Here is a 17,531-nt window from a genome sequence, read left to right on the forward strand (position 1 = left end):
TACACAGGAGTGTAGAGTACACATCACTAGGAGTGTTATAAATTGTGTATTCCTTTTGTTACGGATTAATAACGGATTCAGAAGAGTACTGAGATCTTACATGAAATGCAGCACTGCCAGACAACTTTTGTCCTGATCTATAAAGACTAAGAAAAGGGTTAGAGGTAAGCCATACAGATACCAATTGCTATGTGAGACCTTAAGACCTTAAAATAGGGAGTCTCTACTTCAGAGTCTTCCTGATACAGATGCATGGATTCTTTTATTCTAGATTGTATTCTGTTTTTTTCTGTGAACTCCTTCCAGTTAGTCCATAGGCCTTGATAACAAGGGCACCTCTGGGGTGACTGAAGGGCTTCAAGAATGCCTTGCCAGTTGCTTTATGGCTGTTTCTTCACCATACTTTGTTTATATTTTCCAGCCTGCAATTATTGCATAGGAAATAACAAGACTTAAGTTGTCCTGACTAAAGAGGGAGCCATAATTTATTTTAAACAGTGTCACCTGAGTTAAGCTTCAAAAAACAACTGCTGTAAGAATCAAAGACAAGAAATAGCAATACAAATAAAATTTATAAGACAACAATGTGAATTTTAATTATTGATTTAATAAAACCCACAATAAAACAACACTTTTGCTTTTTCTTAATTAAACGAACATGTAGTAAATCATTACAATAAAAAACTCCAAATACAATACATGTCTACTGTACTTCAACTTCTAATTACATCAACTGTAAACCCCAAGTTAATTAAAACCTATTTGAGTATTAGTATGTGCAAAATACCTGTTGTGGTTTCTTTTTTTGTTGTTAGGAAGTTTGTAAGGATGGGATGCATGCTTTTCATGAACTGTGATATGGCTTAATTAATGATGGTGTTTGTATTGAAGCATTAACTTTCCATGTATGGTGCTCCTTTGCCTCTGATATATCTACTTGTATGTTGTACTCATGTTCCCATTTCTTGCCAGAACAGATACAAACATAATCCAGTGTTATGAGTACTTTGTCCAAAATAATACTGTGTTGTCAGTTTTCACCTTTGCAAATTCATCGTGTGATATCTACCTCAAAAAAAAAAAAAAAAGAGAAAATAAGCCAAGGTTATTAATACCAATCGCAGATAAAGATCACCCTGATGAATATGTGAGACTCCAGCAAGTTTCAAGACAGACAATAGCTTAAGCATTCACAGCTGAGTATCACAATATCCATTATTGGGCCAAAATTTTCCTTTCTGATCCACATATGGAACTACTCCTGATGTCAGTGGAAGTTTTGCATAAAGATCAAAGTGCAGAATAAACAAAAAATACTTGAAGTTCTGTTTATTGAACTCAACAGGTCATATTCCTGTTGCCCTTGGCTTCTTCAATCTAACTAACTTCAGAAACAGGTGTAAATCTGGATGTATGATAGCTTAGGGACAGGTAAAAGGGTTGTTTTATTATCCTTTGTAGGTTGAAAGTACAAGGATCAACACCATGAGCCAAAACAATTCAGCTTTGTGGACTTTGAAGCATCAGGATGAAAAAACAGTCTTTTCCAATTGCTCTGTCTCTCAACCAATAAGAGGAAGCAATCTACAGACATAGAAAGGCTACATTAGCGTTGCCCAATGTACGTTAGATTACTGAGCTTGCTTAGGTTTTGTTTTATTCATAAAGCTAATTAGGGGGGGACTGCTATTGCAGTGGCTCTCCTGTGAGGATACCACCTCAAAGCAAAGATGAAAAAGTCGGAGATCTGAGACTGAGGGAATAGTACATCTAAAACTGCTGCTCCCTGCTTTCCTTTTAGTAGATCTAAGGAACTTACATGTCTGTAGAATGAATTTGAGAGTAACTTCATGTCAGTTATCGTTTCTAGCATTTGATTTTCTGTTTTAACAAAAAAAAATCATGTATAATGTTTGAATTACAGCATATGTATTAATTGGAATACATGCTAATAACTGGCCTTTTAATGTGAATCAAATGTTGGTTTAGATGATCAAAATTATTAATAATAAATTTAATCTTACAAGTCAAAACTCTGTAAAATAAATAACCTGTTTCTAAAGTATAAACCCTATTCTAAAGTACATTAAAGATAACCGATCATTTAGAACACTTTGGGTCCAGTGTTGGGTATGTAGTTGCCCAGCAGAAGTCTGGGCAAGGATCTTCCTGTCTGGATCCCTGAATGCCCAGATTAAAGCTAAGTTTCTGGTCTGGTTACAGTAAATTCTGTATTTTGCCATGTCTCCAAAAAGACCACTTATAAAAGAAGTCAGCTAGCACTGCATGCATCATGATTTAAGAGACTGTATGAAAATGACTATTATAAAAATACTGTATGAGTTTGAGGTTCATGGTGTATGGAACCCTGGCATGATTTTAATTGAAATACTGAATGCTTGATGCTCTGTTTAGAGTGCAGTTACTTTATGGTGCACAGTCAGTAAAGGACAATCTCGAACTGTAATTTGTGAGGTATCTGCAGAGCCACACTTCAGTTTGTAAACAACCTGAAAACAATTTTGTCTCAAAATCATAACAACTTGAATAAACCAGTACAAGGGAAAGAATTAAATACATGTTCTGTAGGGCAACCACTGCGCTTTTTGCAGCACTAGCTCTCCCTGCTGCGTGTTATATGGTACAAATCCACATATTAATTAATGTTACTTGATCATTTTCATTTTGCATTTATTGCTCTCAGTCTGTCTTTGACTACAAGATAAAGAATAAGGCAGCAGTTCCCAAAACATATGAAATTAGGCACTGGAACTCTGACAACTTGCACAGGTTTTGCTTGTTTCTTGTTTGTAACTCTGAAGCTGGACAGAGCATTTGTACATTCCAAAGGTGTTCAGCAGCAGTTGTCTGGCCTTGAACTGAACTTCCTCCCATTTAGATGAACTACCAGGAACTGCAAAATCAAGAAAATATTTAATAGAATTCAGTTGTTAAGAACACTGGACAATCTAGCTGTTTTCATACTTACTACACTCAGCTACCAACTCAAGTAATTGCTCACTCATATATACACACACACGCACTATGTATTATTTTACACCTTTAGGCCTTATCCTGCAACCATAACTATATCTTGATAAAAATAAATAATTTAGATGGGAGGATGAGGGGGTAGAACTTCTATCCTAAGAATTGATAGGCATGGCAATATATTAGATCCCTAAATCAGCATTTTTTGACAAAGCATACAATCTTCCATATGTCAGATTGTTCCACGTGCTGGTTTAGAACTTCACCTGGCCTTTCCCTAGACAAAATATGGGAATTTCTGAAGAGAAATTCTTCCCACACCAAAGTACGTATCATTCCATACTGGATGTTTCAGTATAAATATATTTTCTTTGCATGATTTTCATTTATATTTGTCCTTCTTGGCTAACGGTTTCTATACCTCACTGTACGAAAGCATAGTTAGTTGATTTTTTTCCACCAGAATGGTATTTTATAGATCTACTTAAATGAGAATATAAAGAAGAGTAGAGGAAAAAGTGGTTGGTTTTTGTTTCCCCCACCCAAGTTGGACTTAATCTGAAATTATGCTGTATAGCATCTTACCTAATTGCAAGTGGACTATGGCATTTGTTTTTCCTGCAGTGAGAGACCAAACGTTTAAATCTTCTATAGAATAAACATCTTCAATTTTCAGCAAGTCTTCCTTAATGCGATCCACATTTAAATGCCTGGGAACTCCTGTGATACCAAATACAAGACAAAATTAATTCAGTCTTCTGCAAACTCTGTGGCTTTTCAAATAAGCTATCATGGCAGATCTCAAAACATTGAAAGAGTTTATAATTTGTGTTGTTTAAAATGTTTAGTATCTTTAAGTTACCAAAAGAGAAGAATATGCAAATTGCCATATTAAGTCATTCTGTATACTTAAGTAGTACAGAAATTATGCTGTTGTCTCAAATGCAATTTGTCCATTCCAGAATCCAGTCTCTAACAGTAGCCAACATCACATCCTTTAGAGCAATGTACTTGTGGAGATACAACTTTTTACTACAGCTCCTAGTAACTGCTAAGCTCAAACTCTTCAAAGGAAAACTTGTATCATTATCCAGAATTTTTTAATCCTAAAAAGCTCTTTGTTGTGTTACTAAAACTTGACAAAAATATGCATGAGGGTAGGTTTCCAATTTCTGATTCAGAGAAGTAACTGATTTAGAACTGCGAGTTAAGTTGTTGAACAATTTCATAGAAATAAGTATTTGAATAGGCTTCAAACTGCATGTATATCAGAGTAGGGTTTTGTTGTTTTGGGGTATTTTTTGAATGCTTCAACAAGCTAGATGTTTTGTTTCTAAATGAAAAGTTTATTTTAAAATATTCATTTACAATTGAAACATTAATTTTGAAAGGCTGCCTTAAAAAGATTTTATGTGGATTCCTTGGAAGTCTGTTTGCTGGAGATCCTTGAAAAAGGACCAGTTGGAAAAATTCTCTAGCATACATTAAAACAATGGTGCTATCACTTCTGATAGCACCATTAATTCTGACATTTTTATGGCAGCTGGATACCTTTGCAAAGAGCTACAACTCAAAGATCTGGAATTTGATACACCATTAGTTTGCCTTATCTATTTTGCCCAGCAAAATCTCAGCTGTTGCCTTGGAGCTGATTCAGGTTTCTTAATTCAGGTTTCACTATTTTTTCCTTCAAGGTAAAGGTTTTTTTTTGCTTTTTCCTAAATGTCAAAAAAAGCACTTGATATTGAATATGCTGAGGTCCTTGATTTTACCTTGTAGTAAAAGTCAACAGTATTTTTTTTTCTTCATCCCTATGTTCTCACTTTCATAACATGGAAGTACTAGATAATGTAGTTGTAGTGGGCATGTCAGTTATAATAATGCAAAAAATGTTGCTGGCATTTTCCCCTCTGTACCAGAGTTTACCAGTATTTGACATGTAAAGCAAAGCAAACTGTGTGGATCTTACCTTCCAGAATGATAACTCCTGTGTCACACAGAATTCGGACTGTTGTCAAAACCACCAGTATGGAAAATACGTATGTACATATAGGATCAGCAATCTTGTATTCTGGCTGGAAGGGAAGTTACAAAGTGTTAAAGGATGTATGAAAACACGCTCATTTTTAAAAACGTGACTCATAAAATGCAGTTACTTAGAACTCTGACTTATATGAAGATTTCTTTTTTGATAATTACAAAATATAAAATGGTCCTTGCCTGTTTTACATAACTATATGAAGCTTCTAATAGGACATCACAAAGTATATTATTTTCTTAACTTAGAAAAGTAAGTCTCTTTTTAATTTAATCACTTCAAGTGAAATTAAAAAATATATATATATCCCACCCTACCTCAAAGATTAGCCATTACTTACCTTGAAACGTATGATGTATGCAGCTACCAGCACACCAATACTTTGTACCAAGTCCCCAAGGGCATGTACAAATGCTGCTCTCACTGCAAGGCTGCTGTGTCCGTGGCTGCTACTGTGGGCTGTGCTGGGAGAGTTTGACTGAGGTATGTGGGAGTGAGGGTGGGAATGGGAGTGAGAATGAAGATGTCCGGACTGATTCAGCAAAAAACCCATTCTGAAAGGGAAAGAAGAAAAACATTCCGAGAAACAGGCTTTAGGGCTTGGTGAGTTTTTGTTTTAAAGGAAAGAAATTATAAAGAATGGAGAAAGTAAAACTCAATATCATTTCCAGTCTTATTTTATGAGAATGAAGAGGTCCAGCAAAATGATGTCCCATGAGAAAATTACAGGCCATGAATGAATTAACAGTTTATTCAGAAATGCATTTATGAGCATTAATGGAGAGAAAGGGAGGTCTTACATTAAGTTAACTGCAACACCAACGGCTGCTGTAATCAGCATGATATCGCCATTTATTTCATAGTCCATATGGATAGTTCTTTGAACAGCTTCATACAAAAGGAATGCCATAAGGATATAGACCAGCAATACACTAATGATGGCTGACAATACTTCTGCAAACAGAAAGGAAACAACATTATAAAAATGAGTCTTGGATCTACTTCCGAATTATAACATGGACACAGCCTTAATTATTTTATTTTTTTGTGTGTATTATGGCACTAATGCACAACTAGCACGTTGTAAATATAATTCACAAATACACTTAATAAATGGTGTAGCTTGTTTCAGTCAACACCTTCACACAGCCTTGTCAGTGTGTTCGACAAGTCATGTTTTCTCCAGTTATGCTAAAAACAGGCAATGATGGTGACTTGATCAGACCACCTAGAACTTTTGTCCGAGAAGTCACAGACAAAGGCCCTGCCTGAAGGAGAGGAAAATTAGGTGGGCTGGTGGTGTTTGAGATCTCCTACAGAGAAGGGTTGACTTCAAATGTCTACAGTGTTAAACTAGATTTAGAGGTGACTTTGTATATATCCTTTTGTATTTAGAAGGGGAAAAAGTTATAAGAGTAAGGAACTGAACCATACAAACTTGTCAGACATCAGTCCTGAGCTTGTTGACATGTACGTGTACATGTGTACATTTCGGCCATGAAGCATTGCTTAATGTAAGTCTCAGTATTGACATGTGATGTTTTAATACTACTGAATGATTACTAAAGCCTCATATTTCACAAAGGTAGGAGTGTTATGACCAATGCTGTAATATAGGAATTCTATCTGATCATCCAGACTTTCAAAAGGGCACATGACATCAGTATGAAGAAAGTAAATTAAAAAAATTTCGTCCCAGAATGTCTGCTGCCATTTGCCTCTGTGATAAGTAGTTATAGCTCCCCACAAGGCTCCCGCTGCTCTGATGGAAAGTGGCCTGAATATTTTATGGGTTTGGACCTTAATGCTGTCTGCCTCGGTGCCCAGGTAATGAAACAGGGCTGGTGACAGTATACATAAAACCTGAGGATGATGAGTCCATCCTGTGGTTTTAGGACCCTATTTTAAATAACATAGGGGTCACTAGATTTCACATAAATGTGCACTTTTTCACTCTAGCTTCATATACCAAAAATGATTGACCTTTTGTGGCTTTCTGGCTTTCCCAGATAAGACTGTCTCAGTTATAAGCAAGTTAATGCAGGGCTATAAAAAGTACTAGGAAAATCTTAAAGTTAGCTCCATTGTATTGCAAGTAAATCTGCAGCCATGCCTGAGTAATTTTTAATCACTATGCATAAGGCTTACTATTGTCACATGTCAGATGGATCACTGGGATCTTAGTTTTCCTCTGTGAGTTCAAAGATCAGGGTTGGAAGTTATTTGCATTGAATTATAACTGTTGTTCTTTCCTCTTGCCCTGATTTATTCCTGAGGAAGGGCAAAATTCAGCTCCTGGCTATGTGACAGCTGTAGGAAGATTGATCTCAGAATTGCCTCCCTTCTCCCTCTGCTTTAAATCTGCCAGTGTGCAATGCAGCTTTGGCTACTGGAGGTGTCATTTCTAATAAATAATTGCCTTTATTTATTGAATATAACAGTAAAGAACATGCAGGTATAAAAGCTTCTCATACCACCAAAATCACTTGACCAATACACTGAATTTGTTATGGGAGAAGAAACTCATGCCAATGTACTCAGTCCTAGTGTGTGGATGTCTGGATTAGTGCCAACATTACCAGGTGGTAACAAGGCTCTGAATGGCAACTGTCACAACTTCTGACTTCAGAGCAATAATGAAGTCCTAGAAATAACCCCTGCAAGTGGTAGCTTTCTTTATAATGTCCACAGATTACTCAGGGTAACAGCCTCCCCCCCCCAACACACACACACACTTTGGTTTTCCACAATGTTTTTTTTTTTTCTAATTCCTGTTTGTGAAACTGTTGTTTTATAATAGAAAACCGTGTTTTCTGCAACAGAAACCAGTGTTTTCCTTGCAGTCTTTTTCACATTGTCATCTTGACACTATAGATTTGTGCTGAGATCTTTCACTTGTGAAATGAAGTATGCACTGTGTCAGTAGCCTGACTGATCTGTCATTACTGACGTCGTCTCTGCAGCAGTGGAAAGATGCCAAGTTTCATATCTGTGTTTAAATCTGCTCGCTGTCTTGCTGAGAAGGAGGTAGCTCCACTTGGTGAAACAGAATTATTTTTGGCTTCAAGCATATATAACCCTTTTCAGATAAGACTGCAAGCTTCATTATTTTGTATTCACTTCTCTAACTCATTCCTGAATCTGTCAGCTTCCCTTTCACCACTGAAAAGGGAATACAATAAAGATGGAGCATACATATTACACATTCAAAGAGAATTAAAACAGATGAAAAACAGTGCTTCCTTCTGGAATTTGACTAGACAATCAACAAATGTTTTCTTTACAGTGCTACACTTATGTGTACAAGTATGAAAATTCATGGTTCTGCAAACAAAACTGATAATGAACACTTAGAAGCACTTGATTGTCATGTTTTTGTGCTTAGTTTATGTATAGATTATCTTAAAATTTAATGCAAAGCAGATTGGCCATGAAAATTCTTGTACATACTCCTAGCTTCAAACAACTGTTCTACTTTTTTTTTTTTTTTTTTTTTCCTGTTACAGATGCTCAATCTCCACCCTATTTTTCACATTGCCATGTTTTACCATCTCATGAAATTCAGGCTATTGTTGAGCTCATATTATTTTGCTGACAAACTTCTTACAGCACAGGATATTTGGAAAAATGCATTATAACAAGAATATAGCCCAGAAGTAGCTTTGTTCCATAGACAGCATTCACTGAAGTGTGAAACCGGGTCCTAAGGCCACAACATTCAGAAAGGGTGCCTGAAATCGGCAAATAAACTTTACAAATATGACTTAAAAAAAAAGTATAGGGTCATTTTCAACAATCCCATCTTCAGTACTCACAGAGCCTGGATCAAGGTTTTGAGAATTTCTTGCAAGATCTTTACCAACTTTCCCTTTTTTCATTGCAACCACAGGAACTCTGTTCCCACCCCCACAGGCTCTAGTTCTCCCCTACTGATTGCTATGCTGCTGCTAACATGTAATCTCACGGAATGGTTGAGTAGAAAGGTGCCTCTGGAGTTAGTCTGGTCCAATCCCCTGCTCAAAGCAGGATCAACTACAGCAGGTTGCTCAGGGCTGTGTCCAGCCAGGTTTTGAGTATTTCCACCAGACTCTACAATCTATCTGGGTGACCTATTGCCATGTTTGATAGCTTGGCCTCACTGGGCAGCAGACAGAAAGGAGGAATTGCTGCTGGTCGCTCTCTTGTCCAGGGAGAAGATGATGGGTGATACAGACTGATTGTATGGGCCAGATCCGGCCCACAAGTCACGTACTGGATTGATCAGTCTGATCATTATTTTTCTTGGCAGTAAAATGGGGCAAAAATAATGCAAAAAGTGAGGTGGCAGTAATCCTGAGGGATTCCTCTCTGCAGAATGCTATGGAACCCCTGAATTAATAAGTGAAAAATTATATAATTGGGTAATATTTGATGGTTAAACAAAAGTTTATTTTTTTCTTAAGAATAGTTCCTGTTTTAAGGTGTTGTGTTCGTTCTATTTATATTTTTGTTTTAGAAGAATTGTAAAGATGTATAAACTACTGACTTTTATTTTTTTTTAATGAGGTTAAGGTACGTCTAAATGCTAGCAAACATCCTTGTGGAGAGTATGAGCCAAGTGCCAGAAGCATACCTGCAAGGTCAGGTTTCAGTATTAGGGGGGACTCCTATCACAAAATTAAAACTTCTTGAAAGAAAAGTTTGTAATGGGAAATGCTGGCATTGTTAATGCTTTCTTGCTAAAGCCCAAAGATCTTTGCTAGTGTACAGTTATGCATTCACGCATTAGTGACTAACTGATGACAAATGACTAGGAGTGATGGAGTTGTTGGATTCTGCTGCTGTCTGGCAGTCAGTATAAGAATTAAATACTATGACTATACAAGACTGTGAAATTCCTTGAAAAAATATATGCTATAGAAAGTATAGAGGAGATGTAGCAAGCTGTAATGCTAGAAATTATCTATTTCATGAAGCATAAATTGAAGCTTTTGGGAAAATATCTGCAAGTCCAAAACTGCAACTGTACATTATAAACTATTAATAACCAATACAGATAGCAACCACAAGAAAGCACCCTTTAGCATCATTACACTTCCAAACATCAAGTAAAATGAATCCTGAAAAAGTCCTTCCAAGGTTTAGTACATAATTCTGCTTGTTTCTTTTTTACAAACACCTAAAACAGGCAGAGGTGGAATAACTTACTGTACTGGATACAAGGGTACATTTTAATCTCTGCTTCGTGTGGTTTGTGGGGTGCAAGAGGAATAGTGATTTCTGAGACATCTTGCAGAGCTATCTGGTCCTATACTCTACAAAACTTTTTAGTTCTGGATTAAAGTATCAATATTCATATTGCATAGTTTGTTGTTTTTTTTTCCAGTATCATAATTCTACTGAAGTCACTGGGGCTTCGTAAGTGCAGCGCACCGGCAACAAACTGTTGTAAACAGCCGACTGACACACATAGCTCCTGCATCACCAAGCTCCTCCATGTAGCTGTCACACAAACAGTAATAGTGATACACCAGTGAACGTACCCCTCCTGCTCAACAGACCTCCATTCCACAGCACAAAGGTGCACAGGCACCTGACTTAATGCAGCAGCCCAGTAACTATGGGTGAGCTGTGAAACACAGCTGAATACCCACTCATGTTTTTGCTGGGGATAGCTTTCCTCCTCTGAACCCTTTTTAAACTTTCTAGGCAATGGTTCATTTGTCGGAAGTCTTACTTACAATGTCTCAGTGTATCCAATTCCCCAATAGTCTGAAAACCTTCCTCATGATGATGGAAGATAAAACAGCCATTCAGAATTTAACTCTGAATCTAATTAATCATTGTTCCACAGAGACTGAGAGACTAATCCTACTCCCAGTGAGTGAAACTCTGAAGTTTGATAACTTGAATTTGGCTGAGGTTTAAAATTCAATAAAAAGGTCTGATGCAATGACCTAATGATGAAGTTCAGTAGTAATCAAAAGGAGCATTTGTCTAAACCTGTGAAGAGGCCAGGCCAGACTTTCAGCCACAACTGGTCACCTTTAATTGTTTTTATGCCTCCTTGCCAGTTTCCCCACTGCGGATCAAGTTGGTTTACGGCACAGTAGATACCAGACTGTGACCTAACATGGACAACTCAAGAGTTCAGGCTCACTGCTACCTCAAGTTCAGTACGGTACAGTACTGATTACAATTTTGCACAAGTGATTTATTCTCTTGTGGCAATACAACCCATGTAGCAGATCCAAAATAGCCAGAGCAGTGAAAGGACATTACAGGCAGGGTGTCAAAGTTACTTTTGTTTGTTACTGTTGTCCTTCTAGTTATCTCTTCTTCTACAATTAGATATTCTTTTTAGTTGTTGCTTAAAATACTCTGTTAATAGCAAAAGCTGGTATCTACCTACCTAAGCGATGAAATCCGAAAGTGAACCTCTTTGTTGGAGACTTTGCAGACAGCCAGACAGCAAGCAGGGTCAAAATAATACCGCTAAGGTCAGTTAACATGTGAAGTGCATCTGTCATAATTGCTAGACTGTTAGCAACATATCCACCTGAAAAGAAATTTGGAAAAGTCAAGACATACGATCTTTGTGATTCTGGATCCTCTTAGCACAACCTCCAGTTACTTATTTTCAGAACACCGCATTAAGTGCATGAGAGTACTTAAAATCACTGAACAGGGATATTTTTTGCCACTACAATCAACATGCCATGTTATAGTTCAAAGCTATCATAGTTAGAAATGCAGTGAAGCGTGCCTTCTATTAGGGTAACATAGAAAGGATTCAGTCCTGTTATTTTCACTGACACTGTTTGCTTCATAGTGTTTGCAAGATCAGGTCCAAAATAGTTCAGTATCTTTTCTCTATAGATAATTGTGTATGTTTAATCAACTGATCCTTTTTTTTTTTTTTTTTTTTAATTAAATTAAAGCTGTTGAATATTTTGATGTTATGGAACAGGGACAGACATACAATGACTCAATGACAAAGTAATTCACACTGCCCCCTTTTTATTTTCATTACATTATCTTTTAACCTTCATTATTCCCTGTCCTGGAAGGGGCATATAAATTCTGCTAATATATATTGCTGATAGTAACTTTCACTTGCACAGCATTTTTCTTTATTTATTGCCATAATTTTTTCTCATAATTATGAGCTGCATTGAGACAAATACCCACAGAGCAAAGGTTAATACCTTTGTTCCATTTCAATTGCTAATGCTACTGTTAGATGGATGACAGAGGTTTAAACAATGTGCCTCTCTTAGGCATCCCTTATCCAAATGAGGAATCAAGGACAGACTGTGGTGTCTTCCGTACGCAAGAGGATAAGCCCATTTTCTCAGAAAAGATTACATCTTTAGTGTCATTTCTTCTATGATTTAGTTTCTCATTTTACCTTGAGACTCATTCAAACCATAGATTCTACCAAGCAGAGTGTGCAGCTGGCACACTATTTGCCAGGCTTGAGGCTCCAATTAACATTTCAAGTAAAGGTATCTTTGTATATAATTAAAAGCCTCTTAGTGAAGAGGTTGACCATGAAGAAATAGCAAAGGCAAATTCACAACAGGCTGATTGCTTTCAAGATCTGTTATAAAATTTGTGTGTCCCTGTCCATCCATGAGTGTGCCCATCTGCAAATCAAGCTATACTCTTCCCCCAACCATACAAGCAGGAAAACATAACATAGTTGCTTGTACTGCCTGTAATTACTGAAAATACCACAGTTCAAACAGTTCCTTTCCCCCCAACACCTGTCTTTAGTTGTTCCTAAGTCAAATTCTTTAGAGGCTGAAATTCTCCAAAGGCTCAAAGATAATGAGGTTTTTAAACCTCAGCAATTCAGCAGGGTTGCTTTTTTTATTATTATTATTATTAAAATGGGTAATGCCTTGCCATTCTGAGTTAATTTGTTTTCACACATAATTTAAAAAAAATATGACTTAGAAATGTGCAACTCAGCCAGTTTTATAGTCAACACAGAAGAAAACAATTTCTATCCAAGGCCATTCACTTCAAGAGTTTACGTGTATGATCATTGAAAGTATGTATGTTAATTCACATGTATTAAATTTTGAGAGGTACTTCAGTCTAAGATGAGTCAATTCCATTTCAGCTAGTCTCTTAGGACTTCAAAAATAAAATTAGAAGGAAGGAATTCAGATACTGAAGGTAGTCTTAATATAGCACGTGGGTTAAGAAAATAGCATTGAGATGAATGAAATTCTGAAATTGAAGGTTCTCTGTGTTCCAAACATCCTGGTTCATTGCTTGGTGAAGTACTACCCAGGGGCTGTTTAAACACAGTCAGCAACTGTGGGGGGAGACATCTCCAGCCTTTACAAACAGAAGGCCTGATGGCTCACCACCACTGTTTTCACTGACCTGTGAAGGACAGGAATCCTCCTCATGAATGATCAATCAGAAATCTCTGAACATAACTGAATGCATCAAATCCTGTCAGGAAAGATAACTAGGAGTTGCAGTGTTTTCCATTTCTTCATTCAAACTGGTTCCCAGGGAGTGTAAATTATCTTATCTGACTTTTACAATGACTGTTCATCAAATAAAACAACAAACACTGAAGTGGGCTGGATTAACGATCTTGGCTATACTTGAAAAAAAAAAAAAAGCCAATCAAGATTTCACAAATCAGCTGCTCAAACAAGATTTCCTGCATCTTGACATCAGTAGCAGGAAGATTTTTACTGAACGTTTGATGATTAATCATCTGATAAGGTGTTCTGCCTTTTCTGCAGAAACTCATATCTATCAAAGATCACAGAAATCAGTTAAAGTCCGACATGAACAAAGTTTTACAAATATCTGAGCTACAGATTTGTTCAAAAAGTTCCACAATTTCAAACCAAATGGGACAGAACACAGTGCGGGGCTGGACTGAAATACATTAAATAGGGGTGGTGCTGATCCAGGACTTGAAGGCTCCATCTTCACTTATTTTGGTACTTGCCTTAAGGCAAGTCATTCAGGTCAGGATCCACAGAAGCACGCAGATATCTAAGTCCAATTTATTCTCTTTGGAAGTTGGATACTTGACTATTTTAATGGTCTATGTACTGTCCGTGTCTGTGCCCAAATCCTGAAAAAGGACTGGTAACAGCATACATGAACCTGAGAATGATGAGTTCATACTACAGTAGTAATGCTTTGTACAGACAAATCAGTCACTCTGACCTGAGCTTGCAGAAATCCTGGCTGCACAGGAGAAACAGTGGATGATGCGTCAGCAAGGAGAGTATTTTTACTCTCAACACCTATTGTTCCCAGAGCTGTCCCTGCACTAGCTATGGAGATGTCTACAATGCAGCAAATCAGATCAGAAGCCCCCAAACACAGAATGTCTGTGACTTCAGCATAAAGCTGCCAACAGCTCAGGAATACTACTCAGCAAAGCTTCCTTCAGATAGACTAAATTTGGTGTGTATCAGAGTCCTGATATAAGTACAATGAAGTCACCTTTAGGACACCTACATCCGAGACATAACACTACATCCCTCATCAAATTTGCCTGAGTTCACACTGAACCAAAATCTCAGCCAGAGAGAAAACAGAGCCAGAGGACAAACTCAGGCATTCAGCTACATCTCTGCAAGTCTGAAGCTAAGCGCTGAACCATGATGAGTTGATGTATTGTGGCAGTATTATTAAAGACTAACCAGAGCGAGGTGTTGAGAGACAAAGCCACTATTTTTTATTAACCCACATTCCTGAAATAAGGTTCCAAATAAAACTGTGGCGCACATGCAGCCAGTTATCTGGTCTGTCTGAAACAAATGACCATTTCTGTCTCCTATGAATGTGTGACACGCTGTATTATTTATACTCAGTGATTCTGAGTATCCAGTATGCTCCCTACACGTATTGTTGAAGTTTCTGTCTTAAAGATACAATGCAGAACTGCACTAGAAAAAGTGATCCAAGAGTACTAGCTTACTTCACATGAGCAATCATCAGCTCTTCAGCCAGACTGACCTAAGTTAGGCAGGGAAGAAGAAAGAGGTAAGTAAGTCCTGTGTTACTACATCTGAAGCATCTATTCCTTACTTCAAGAAAGTTTTTGTGACTTCTTTTTATCTGGTGAATTATGGGCAGTAGATTCTCTGTGACTCAGACTTGTATGTTAAATTGCAAGCAATTTAAAAGAAACTGTCATTAATTGTCTGTTGCTAGATAGACCTGGCTCAACATAACAGGCTGTCCGGTGTCTGATAGAGGCATTCATGTGCTGGCACCATGTACCACTCCCCACTGCTTTAAATCAGGAAAGTGGATGAGAGAGTTTCAGCGTTCTGCAGGAGGCTGAAGAGCACCAAGCACTTACACTGAATGTCATGGACATATCCAAAAGATAGATGGTAACGGGACACTAATAGGAAATTGAAAAGTGAACAGTGATAAATACTACGCTTTGTAAAAATTGTTAGATAATGGCAAAGGCATAACATTCAAGAGCTCATCTACACATCCAGGGGACTTTCAACTTTAGATTTTATCTCAAGCCCATGTCACTATCGGCTATAAATACAGTCATATTTTGTACAGTCTGATGTATCATGTACAGGTTCTATTCAACCTGAATAGTAAATGGTAGTGCATCTTTATGAGGGAGTAATAAAAGCTGAACTTGAGCACCAGATGCATTCTGCTAACCGACAACAATTGAATGCTCATATAGGAACAAATTTCCAGGTTAAAAAAAACAGCTTTCTTCTGAGTACTAACGAATAGAAACCACAAATACTTGAACTCAATCAAACTACTTGGTATTCTGAACTGTTGTAATAGGAAGTATTAAAATACCTATTATTTTCATTTGCTTTGATCATGTGGTTTATGTCAGGATGGAGTATGTGCTAGCTCAGAGCACAGCAGGACTTCAGGAAGTTGTCAGGAGAGTGGTTTCTGGACTGCATTGTTGCACAGGATTTGTCTTTTTGGATGTAAAAACTAGAATGCATTGCCATATCTGATGGCTAAGGATAAGCACCCCCCAGATATTAGAGTTTTGTACAAGGTCAGTGTCACCCTTAGGAACTATATTTCCCTCTTCTTCCCGTTGCAAACAGCAAAATTTTGTGGCAGAATTAGAAAATACTGAGGATGAAATTATTCATCTTTTATTTCTATCTGTACAACACCATGCAGTTTCTCCCTTGCTACACCATAGCAGCTTACAAAGCGGGCAAAAATAAAAAGCCATTAGACAGACAACAAAAAGCCTGCTTTCTGCCAGTCTGGGGAACCGATGAGATTCAGGGAACTCAAGTTGACAATACCCCTTGCTTTTCTTGCACGAGAAGTACAGGTGGACTTCCATCCTCACTCTCTGGCCTTACTGCTACGGGCACTGATCTCTCCACACGACCGGCAGACAGATGGCTTCTCTGGGTAAATAATTAAGAACGATGCCAGAGCACCGAGCCAGGCCAGAAGGAGAGAGGCGACGCAGGCCAGCGACTCACCCACGAGCTCCCCCGTCATGAAGAGCAGGTAGAGGACAGCCGCGAGGCTCAGCTGCTTCTTCACCTTCCTCTGCTTGCAGAGCTCCCTCCGGGCGCTGCAGCCGCCGCAGGGGCCCGGCGCCGTGCCCCCGGCGCCCCACAGCGCGCTGCCCCGCTCCGGCAGCGAGTCCTCGTCGGGCTGCAGGCCCAGGTGCACCCCGTTCCCCGGCGGCTCGAGGGCCGCGTCCGACGGGTCGTCCGCCACCACCACCCGCAGCTTGTTAAACCTGGGGAAGTCGTCGTCGGCCGCCTCGTCCGAGAAGTCGAAGGCACTGGAGTCGTTGAGGAACAATGCCGGGTCCCCGCTCCTCCAAAGCGCGGACTTGAGGCTCGTCCACAGGCCGGCCCCCGCCATAGCGGCGGAGCCCGGGCACCGTCCGCGGAGCTCCCCCCGCGCCGTCCCGTCAGGACATGGCCCCCGCCTCGCACCCCGGGCCCCACCGAGGCCGGCCGGGACGCCCCCGGCTCCCCGCCGCTCTCCCCCGCTCACGGAGCGGCCGGGCGGGCGGCGCCGGGCGCGGGGCCGCCTCCCCGCCGGCGCAGGGGGAGCAGCGCCGCCGCCATGCGCGGCAGGCGGGCGGGCGGCCGATCCGTCAGGCGGTCACAGCGACCGGCGCCGCGCTCCGGGCATAGCCGCGCCTCCGCCCCAGCGCCAGCCCCAGCCCCAGCCCCAGTCCCGGCGCGCACCGGAGGCGCGGGGCAGGGCGGCCGCTGAGGGGCCGGGCTGGGCGCTGCCAGTCCCCGCCGCGCCTGCGCCGCTCGCTCACGCCCAGGGCTGCAGGTTCGAGCCCCGCCGAGGCCGCCCCGCCGAGGGGACGGGCCCGCAGTGCCCGGCGGCGCTGAGCCCCGCCGCGTGAGGGAGGACTTGCGGTGTGAGAAGTCGCAGCGTGGGCTGTTGGTACATCAGCAGCGATTTTCACGTAGGCTGGGTGCCCCTTCTGTGCCCTGGCTTCAAATCTTGAAGTCACAAATTTGCATTGTGCAGC

At 39.8% G+C, this 17,531-nt stretch overlaps 1 protein-coding gene across 3 annotated transcripts; it reads right to left on the minus strand.

Annotated features, from left to right (window-relative positions):
- Nucleotides 1–472: 472 nt before the first annotated feature.
- Nucleotides 473–17,208, minus strand: SLC30A4 (solute carrier family 30 member 4). 3 transcript variants are annotated; one of them, XM_082769341.1, is made up of 7 exons: nt 16,507–17,202; nt 11,421–11,567; nt 5,830–5,983; nt 5,370–5,583; nt 4,961–5,066; nt 3,577–3,711; nt 475–2,914 (listed from the first exon to the last, which is right to left on the minus strand). In XM_082769341.1, exons 1-7 carry the CDS (start codon nt 16,898–16,900, stop codon nt 2,760–2,762), a joined length of 1,305 nt encoding a protein of 434 aa, XP_082625467.1. In that variant the 5' UTR covers nt 16,901–17,202; the 3' UTR covers nt 475–2,759. The 3 variants fall into 3 exon arrangements, with proteins under 3 accessions (XP_082625468.1, XP_082625467.1, XP_082625469.1); XM_082769342.1 differs by lacking the exon at nt 11,421–11,567 and having other exon boundaries at nt 473–2,914; nt 16,507–17,205; XM_082769343.1 differs by lacking the exons at nt 475–2,914; nt 3,577–3,711; nt 4,961–5,066; nt 5,830–5,983 and having other exon boundaries at nt 5,424–5,583; nt 16,507–17,208.
- Between the last annotated feature and the right edge of the window lie 323 nt (nt 17,209–17,531).

Source organism: Aythya marila, assembly GCF_965140915.1.
Source record: "Aythya marila genome assembly, chromosome: 11".
NCBI lineage: Eukaryota > Metazoa > Chordata > Aves > Anseriformes > Anatidae > Aythya > Aythya marila.